The following is a 9,916-nucleotide window of genomic DNA, read 5'->3' as shown; positions in this document are numbered from 1 at the left end:
GGTTTCATGGGTAATTCGTGCATTCCCATATATGCATAGAGTGTTAATTAAATTTACGCTTACTCATAAATCATAAATCAACCCAAGGTTGTAATGCAAGGAAAGTTAATTGTATTTGCGTATTCTCTACGTACATATTGAAACCAGTTCTCTCTGGGTGGAATTTGTAAGACAGAATAGATGCATCAGTGTTCGCTTAGTATCCGAGGAGGTAAAAAGCAATAAATTTTGATAATTTTAATAATTCACATAATAGTTTCCTATGACCAGAATATTCCATTGATTTTTTATGTGAAAGATGGATCCCATGTCAGGCAGTACAAAAGATGCGTAGACCTCTGAAATAACTTTCCTTACATTACAACCTTGAATCAACCCACATTTTTTTCATTTCTTCCCGATATTTCTAAAAGGAGACTTAAAAAACAATATGAACCCAAGTCAGCAACTGTACATGCAGAAGCATCAGGTAGAAAAATGTGTAAACCTATAAATTCATAATTAATTACTGTAACTTAGTTAATTGTGAGTTTTAAAATGTTGAAAAATGAGGCTATTAAATATTTGGGTTTTCTTTATATTTTAAAACAATTTTTTATTGATTAAATAATTCCAGCTAAATTATCAAAAAAAAACATATGATTTGAAATATAATTGTTCTACCAAGCATATTCGAATACAAAATAAAAACATTAGATATGAGAAGAACAGGCGTGCTGGAATTTCTTTCCCAGGAAAAATGTCAAATTTGACGTAAACAATTTTCTCTTGATTAATTATTAAAACTGAAAAACTTAGACACCACGCTTCCAGACTCTAAACATTTAAAATAATGAATTTAGTTTTATAAATTCGAGACCAGGCCTGGGCCAAATTTTGAAATATTTATTGGAGGGATTAATTTCACCTTTTCACAAAAAATGTTGATTCTTCAACAATGTTAATAGAAAAGGGACATGAAGCCCTCAAGACACCTGGCAGCTGCAGTATCTACACAAATGAGTAAATCTGTAAAGGGGGAAAATCGTAAATATATGTTCATAGATTATAGATAGATAGATAGATAGATAGATAGATAGATCTTAAAACAAACTTTACATGGCAAAAACTAGGGAAAATTGTGGAAAAAAACTCCAGTTTTCTCGACACTGTTAAAAATTCATCTATATCATTTCCCAAAAACATTCTCTGTACAAGCTTGGGAGGGTTTATTTTTATTCTTTAAAAATAATTTTGATTTTACATGAAGTTATATGATAGTATATGTATATGATAGTGTATGTATATGATAGTGTATGTATATGATAGTGTTATATGATAGTGTATGTATATGATAGTGTATGTATATGATGATAGTGTATGTATATGATAGTGTATGTATATGATAGTGTATGTATATGATAGTGTATGTATATGATAGTGTATGTATAAATAAAGAAATAGAAACGATCAACTTTTCCGAGCCTGTGTCACACCGCTTCAAGATTTCCGAGCCTGTGTCACACCGCTTCAAGATTTCAGAGCCTGTGTCACACCGCTTCAAGATTTCAGAGTATTTTGTGTTATCACCATAAAAAAAAACTTTATCGGCGTTTTTCAATGCAGTGAAAAATTTGCTTTTGCAATATTTACTGTTTATTTGAGATTTAAATTTAAAATAAAAACAATAAATTTTTTCAGAATTTTGAACAGTTTAAGTTTCTCATTAAGAAAAATTGATTTCCTTAGAAAAAAAACGCCTGAATAATTTTCTAAACTCACCTATTAAATACTTTCCTTTGAATAGTTACAACAATATCTATTCAATTTTTTGTTCAGAATTTTTAGAAAAAATTTTAAAGAATAAAAAACTTTGATATTCTCTTCTAATTAATTTGGTAAAAAAGAAAAATCAATTATTTTTAAACCTGGCAGTCAGTTGTACTGGGTCGCATTTTAACAATTGTTTAATATTTAGATAATTATTTCATTACATTATTGACATTTTTGTGATATTCAAGAAGTAAAAATATGATTTTCGCTTTATTTGCGTGGAAAATTATTTTTTTATTCGATCTACTATTCAGCAAAGAGATTGAACCAGAGACGAATCTATTTGGGTTAAAAGCCCCAAATTACAGGATTATGATTATTTAATGTAATTTACAATGTGTTTAAACTAAACAAAAAGACTAAATTGACCCTGCAAAGGGCCTAAAAACGTAATTTTGATTGACCCTAAATTTTAAAAATGGCATTCTCTGATTCACAATGGTACCTTGGAAACTTTTATCCGATCAATATTCTGGAAGATTTTTGCGATATTTATATCGTCAAACTTTATGAAATCTTTATCTATATATAAATTTGGCTTGTCTGTCTGTTTGTCTGGGTGTCTGTCTGTTTGTTTGTATCCAATAAACGTCAAAACGCTTTACCGATCGGGCCCAATTTTTTTGTGGGACATCACGTGACCACAGGGAAGGTTTATGAATGATAAAAATTTTTAAAAATTGTGTTTTAAAGGTTTTTAATTTTGTAAAAAATTTAAATTTTTGAAAATCCGCGAATTTTTTTTTAAAACCGTAAAATTTTTGTCTTCTTTGTTTTAAAATGTAAACAAAAAAAACAAGTTCCCAATTTAAATAGAAGATGGGCGCGAAGCGCCCTTAAAGCCTAGTTTAATAAATATATGATTTAATTTGATTTGAAGATGTTTATAGTTTATCTTGGTTTTAAATCTGATAATTCCTTTATGCTTTCCTGCGGTAGAATTGCGCAAGTCACTTTTGTAGAGGACCCACAATTAAAAATAATCAATTTGGAAAATTATAAACATTGATATATAATTCATGCTTGATCAGATAAAGGTTATAAGAGAACCGTTGTAAATCGGGTATTGACATCTTTGCATGAAAGAAGACTTGAAATTATGCTTACAGTCCTTAACAGGGAAATTTATACTTTTTCAAAATTTTTGATTAGATCCTTATTCTTCTTCGTGTGACATCCTTCCGGTAGCAAAAAAATAATGGATCAGTTATTTTTAGCATTTAAATGATTGATCATGGTAAATATTCTAAACAAAGTGCCCAGATCTCAGCGCTTTTATAGGAAAATTTAAAATCAAATCATCTAGAAAATTTTTCAATTTTTAAGCAAATTATGTGAAAAATTTTAAATCATGGTATTTTTATAGATAAAAAAAATGGTTGGAAAAAATATATGTTTTATTTGCTTTTCCCATTGTATACATTTAAAAGGAAATTGTTTGTTTACATAATTTTAGATTTTAACAAACTGTCAAGAAGACTATTTTTTCTGAGCTGGGAACTTTAGAATGGATAAACTTTAATCCTGACTTCTTGATCCGAACATCCACTGTGGAAACTTTTCATTTTCGTCCTAATCCACTCTTTTTCTCTCTCCTTGGATATCCTTTAATTGTTTTCTCCAATGAGAATATTTCTGTTCTCTCATTGGTTGCCCGCTTTTCTCTGATTGGCTGCTACAGTTTCTCAGATGATTAAATATTAATTTGAATTTTATCGTTTTTCATACACTTTTAAGATAATCTTGCAAGATTATGTTAATCTTGAGATTATCAAAAAGAGAGGATCAAGCATTAATCCCGATATCCACCATTCTAAAGTTTTCAGCTCAGGAGGAATAGTTAAAGAACTTTTTCTGGAGGGCTTATTTTCCCATACCTTCCCCTCCCCCCATTTTAAAAGCGCGCCTCTCTCTAGGTTATTTTCTTGTTTATTTTATGTTCAAGGCAACAAATATTAAGTTATTTATCTGCTGATTCAAAAATATATTTAGTTTTGTTCATACTTTCCACAGGAATTGTAAACGTAGATAATAAGGTGCTTAGATGATTGATTAAACTCTAATAGATAGATAAATAGGTAGATAGATAGATAGATAGATAGATAGATAGATAGATAGATAGATAGATAGATAGATAGATAGATAGATAGATAGATAGAGATAGATAGATAGATAGATAGATAGATAGATAGATATATAGATAGATAGATAGATAGATAGATAGATAGATAGATAGATAGATAGATAGATAGATAGATAGATAGATAGATAGATATATAGCTAGATAGCTAGACAGATAGATAGATTAATGCGACAGGAACAGGAAAAGGAACAGGAACAGGGATAGGAACAGGAACAGGGATAGGAACAGGAACAGGGATTGTAACAGGAACAGGAATAGGAACAAGAACAGGAACAGGAACAGGAACAGGCACAGGAACAGAGATAGGAACAGAAACAGGGATAGGAACAGGAACAGGAACAGGAACAGGGATATGAACAGGAACAGAGATAGGAATAGGAACAGCTGGATAGGAACAGGAACAGGGATAGGAACAGAAACAGGGATAGGAACAGGAACAGGAACATGGATAGGAACAGGAACAGTGATAGGAAATGGGATAGGAACAGGAACAGGAACAGGGATAGCAACAAGACAAAACCGTAACAATACATGACAAAAAAATGTAAAAAAAAATGTAGATAAAACAAAAAGAGGAAATAAATTAACACAACAAAGGAAAAATTTAGCAAGAAAAGTGAGAGAAAAAAAGTTTGTTTATAGTTAATATTCTGTTACTGTTTGTTCAGAATAATGATATAAAAAGAAATTACTCTCCGTCTTCTTCCATCTTTCGTTAATTAGTTTAAAGATATCCACACCTGATACAATATACAATATATACAATGTACAGTACAATTTACAACAATATTTGATGCTATATTGTATTTTACAGTTAGAACCAGAAAACAGTGGAGTAGGAAGACGACATTAGAGCAAAAATTAAGTGTATTTAATGTCTTTACAAAGCAAATAGTTATACTATAAACATTTTAAGTCACTTAGTAAGTAAAATGGGTCTGTTCACACTGCACCATTTTTATGTCTCATGTTCAATTGGCTGTGTAAAGTCATATCTTGAATCTAAATGTCGTCGTTCTATTCCAGAGTTGAATGGTTATCACTGTATATATATTAATTTGGATTGTTTGTTATATCGGCCATGTACACACGTCAAGTTGGAACCGATCAGGGCCATCTATCATCAGTCCGCTGGTTCTAAGATCAGGGCCATCTATCAGTCCGCTAGTTTTAAGATTAGGGCCATCTATCATCATTCCGCTAGTTCTAAGATCAGGGCCATCTATCATCAGTCCGGTAGTTCTAAGATCAGGGCCATCTATCATCAGTCCGCTAGTTCTAAGATCAGGGCCATCTATCATCAGTCCGCTAGTTCTAAGATCAAGGCCATCTATCATCAGTCCGCTAGTTCTAAGATTGTTGAATTTTGGACCAAAACGAGATTAAATTGAAATTGAAATAGCTAAACGCAGCTCGCCCTTATTAGACAAGGATGATCAAAACTTATGACTTCGGTGTCCGAATTTAATGAATTTGAGCGGCGTCTGAAATCCACCAAAAACCGGTTTCAATTGAGCGCCAGCTTAATCTTCTTGAAGCATTGAATAAGATTTTAAGTGGAACCAGCCATATTTGAGACGCGGCTGAAATTTAAATTCGGTCTCGGGTTGCAAAGATATAGGGATGAGAAAATTAAAAATTGTGGCAATTTTTTCAAATTTGAAATTTGAGCCCATTTTTCAATTTTTATCATACAACGGTTAAAATGTGTAAAAGTTCTTGGGGAATCTAAATATTATAACAAAAAGATATGATTAGCTACCTGCATTTAGAGTAAAAAATTAGGTCCATTCTTTTAAAGTTTTTATTTTTTTAAACCAGTGCATTTAGGTTAAAAAATTAGTTTTTGGTTGTAGATCTGGAATCAGTGTTACAAGTTTACAAGATGGTTTTAATAACTTTATTTCCCAAAATAAAAATAAATCAGTTTTTAGAGTTTGAATTGGTGGATCAACTTTTTTTAATTTTCAAAAAAGTAGAAATATCTTTTTAATTTGCAGATTTGTGAGTAAATTTTATTTAAATTTAATTTTGTGAAAAAAATATATGAAATTAAATTCCTATTATCTTGTTTTTCAGAAGAAAATATTTTATTAAAAGTGAAAAAAATATTTTTCCTGTAATTAAACTGAAAATTCATGTTTTAGAAATTATATGTATGAATGGGTCCTTAATTAATCAATCCATTGATCACAATTCAGAAAATTTAACAAAGTTTAAACCATTCATTTAAGTAGATCTTCTATTTTTTATGATGTTAAAGCACAACACAGGTCCATTTCACTTAATAAGTTGATTTTACAACTTTGATAAGATAATTTCCTTAATATCAATAATGTGACACACATTGCTTGATGTCTTCCTTTTCCACAGTTTTATGAGTCTCCCTGTATCATAAGTAATATGCATAAAATAAGAGTACGTTTCTTCTAAACACTGTACTGTAATATCCATCGTCCGAACTGTACGTACCCCTAAGTACGCCATAAGGACGGACCTTATCCATTGCAAGAAACGTACTCAAATAAAGAAAAAAAAAACATCGTAGATTTGTTTAAATATCTGATAACCAACAAAATAGATAGATAGTTATATATATATATATATATATATATCAGCTAAAATCGGGTTTACAATATACATGTTGAATATTACAATTTATAAATAATTGAAATATAGCAAGGGCTACAGCCTAACCATTTCTGGTTGTTTTTAATTGGCAGGCCCTCCTAACTTTTATACATACATTTTATACTTGAAATTGAAACATACCTAATTGTAAGACATAATACAAAGTATTTGATTAATAAAAAAGAAGTGAATTTTAAAGAGTAGGTATAGAAAGATATATTAGATAATAAAAAAAAAACTAAAATTTTAAATGATAATTATGATTATAAAATTAACATTTAAAGTAGATTTTATTCAACCCTAAAATGCTCCCTTCAAATAATTCAAATTTGATTTTATTTAACCTGCACAAGCATAAAACTATCTAAACATGCAGTTAACCAGCTCTAGAATACAAGTAGCTAGCTCAGAGGTCAGAGTATTGTTAACCTTAAATGTTTAATCTCAATATCCAATGTGGACGCTTTTAAATTTGCTTGATCCGTCAATTAAAGTTATCTTAAAATTTTATGAAAATCTTAAATTTTTGGAGACAAATTTGTGTAATTTTGAGCAAAAATGATCCTAGTGTCATGTGAGTTGTTTCACAAACTTTGGGCCCGATCGGTTCAGCTTTGGACGTTCATTGGATGCAAACATACAAACACACAGACAAAGTATAGAAATAGATGTGTTTGTGCACAGCTATATCTGTAGACAGCTAGTCAGCTCTGAATGGATAGCTCTGAATGACTAGCTAAACCACTGTGTAGTTGTAATATATAGACAGCTAGTCAGCTCTGGATGGATAGCTCTGAATGACTAGCTAAACCACTGTGTAGTTGTACTATATAGACAGCTAGCCAGCTCTGGATTGATAGCTCTAAATGACTAGCTAAACCACTGTGTAGTTGTAGTATATAGACAGCTAGCCAGCTCTGGATGGATAGCTCTGAATGACTAGCTAAACCACTGTGTAGTTGTAATATATAGACAACTAGCCAGCTCTGGATTGATAGCTCTGAATAGATAGCTAAACCACTGTGTAGTTGTAATATATAGACAACTAGCCAGCTCTGGATTGATAGCTCTGAATAGCTAGCTAACCCACTGTGTAGTTGTAATATATAGACAGCTAGCCAGCTCTGGATTGATAGCTCTAAATGACTAGCTAAACCACTGTGTAGTTGTAATATATAGACAACTAGCCAGCTCTGGATTGATAGCTCTGAATAGCTAGCTAAACCACTGTGTAGTTGTAATATATAGACAACTAGCCAGCTCTGGATTGATAGCTCTGAATAGCTAGCTAAACCACTGTGTAGTTGTAATATATAGACAGCTAGCCAGCTCTGGATGGATAGCTCTGAATAGCTAAACCACTGTGTAGTTGTAATATCGAGAGGAATGTCAAAATTGAAATAGTTTGTTTTCTTCAAACAATATAAAACATTTAGTGTATGTTTACAAACATGCATATTTTGTAAAGTTTACGTGTATTCTGTTATCTATGAATTGGCAATCACTGTTTTTTTGTATGTTTGTCTGTATGCTCGATCATAACTCATGAACCCTTTGACCGATTTACCTCAATTTTGATCGGGGACCTTAGCAGATCCAAGAAATGTTCTAAACTCGGTTAAAGTCTAAGTTGAGTAGACCCAAGTAGACCTTTATAGAGAAATTATAGTTTCCAGGCAAAGCTGGGTTCTTAAGCTAGAATTGTATATAAAAACATCTACAATTGTTTTTTCTTAAATTTACAATTTCATATTTCGCGTTAGGGCATTCCCACTCTTTGTTTGTTTTAACCCTAAGCAGGCGCCTCCCCCTGTAGTTTAAGTGTCCTAGTACTCTCATTTTTGACACTATCACCTTGAAATTTTGTGACTTTTGATGAATAGTAATTTAAAGGAATTTTTTAAAAAAAATATTTTTTTTAGATTTATAGGATAGGGTTTAGGGCGGTAAAAAAGTCCGGTCTGTGAAAAAAAATCTAAAATAGCCCATAACTTTTTTGTGACTATAAAGCTACATATCTTAAAACTATATTTTTGAAAAGCCCTTGAAAAATGCATGTAGAAACATGTGTGAGGCTTTGATATTTGTTTAAAACAAAAAAGATATTTAAATAAAAAATTTGACCCTTTTTAGGCATTTTTTTCCACCTCCCTAACACCCAAACTATTAAAGTTATTTTTCTTTGAGCTGGCCATGAAAAATTAGGCTATGAACATGCATTTCAACCCTACACCTATTCTCTAAGGCCTTTTTCTAGTAGGGGGGGGGGGGGGGCGCCCAGGCTATTCATAGATTTAGACCCCCCAGCCTTTATAGGGTTAAAGTTAAGACTATGGGTAGATAAATACATTGTTAGATGAATTGGCATTTAAATAGGTAAATAGAGCTGCGGACAATTTACAACGCATTTATTACAAACATGGGCAAAAACAAAGCGCGGGTAAACGGTTGGGTTAGCTATGAGTAATATTATAAAGGGCAATGCCGGTTCCTCCAGCTAGTTTAAATATGTATCTGTATATTTAATTGATTAGGTAGATATATTAGATGTATTGAAAGATAAAATGGTTTCCGCTTTATTTAATAGAAGTAGAGAAGTTGAAGTATACAGATATGTAAATCCACAAAAAAGAATAAGTGGGAACAAAAGGTTTTAACTTTATATTGCAAAATTTTAGTGAGCAAATTTTACATCTAACCTTTAAACTTGGAAACCCAGCTTTGCATGGAAACTAAACTTTCCTCATAAAAGTACGATTTATAATTTTTAAACTACTTAATATACATTTATAGATTTTAATATTGTTTTTATAATTTGAGGTATATTTTGAATAAAATACTATTTTTAAGCCAGCAGATGACACAAGGTAAAATCATTTATTTGTTACTCAAATTAAGAATGGATTAATCCATGAGGTAAAATTATTTAATTATTACTCAAATTAAGAATGGGTTAATCCATGAGGTAAAATTATTTAGTTATTACTCAAATTAAGATTGGATTAATTCATTAGGTAAAATTATTTAATTATTATTCAAATTAAGAATGGATTAATCCATGAGGTAAAATTTTTTAATTCTTACTCAAATTAAGAATGGATTAATCCATGAGGTAAAATTATTTAGTTATTACTCAAATTAAGAATGGATTAATCCATAAGGTAAAATTATTTAATTATTATTCAAATTAAGAATGGATTAATTCATAAGGTAAAATTATTTAATTATTACTCAAACAAAGAATGGATTAATGCACCAGCTAAAATTATTTCATTATTACTCAAACTAAGAATGGATTAATCCATGAGGTAAAAATATATAATTATTACT

At 30.7% G+C, this 9,916-nt stretch overlaps 1 protein-coding gene across 1 annotated transcript; it reads right to left on the bottom strand.

The window, feature by feature from the left end:
- Positions 1-4,100: 4,100 nt before the first annotated feature.
- LOC111701680 (tetra-peptide repeat homeobox protein 1-like) lies at positions 4,101-5,292 on the bottom strand. The gene is made up of 2 exons (XM_023473073.1): positions 5,043-5,292; positions 4,101-4,339 (listed from the first exon to the last, which is right to left on the bottom strand). The coding sequence occupies exons 1-2, from the start codon at positions 5,290-5,292 to the stop codon at positions 4,101-4,103; spliced, it is 489 nt and encodes a 162-aa protein (XP_023328841.1).
- Between the last annotated feature and the right edge of the window lie 4,624 nt (positions 5,293-9,916).

This window comes from Eurytemora carolleeae, unplaced genomic scaffold, assembly GCF_000591075.1.
Source record: "Eurytemora carolleeae unplaced genomic scaffold, Eaff_2.0 scaffold436, whole genome shotgun sequence".
Lineage (NCBI taxonomy): Eukaryota > Metazoa > Arthropoda > Copepoda > Calanoida > Temoridae > Eurytemora > Eurytemora carolleeae.
The sequence above is the reverse complement of the archived record's forward strand: the minus strand, read 5'-3'. Positions and strand labels throughout refer to the sequence as shown.

What these genes read in the sequence shown, in the direction of transcription:
- LOC111701680 (XM_023473073.1), bottom strand. Translation starts at nt 5,292, where the DNA reads ATGATAGATGGCCTTGATCTTAGAACTAGCGGACTGATGATAGATGGC. An exon ending in TCGGTTCCAACTTGACGTGT is followed by an intron (nt 4,340 to 5,042) that starts GTACATGGCCGA and finishes GTTCCTATCCAG; the next exon opens with CTGTTCCTATTCCTATCTCT.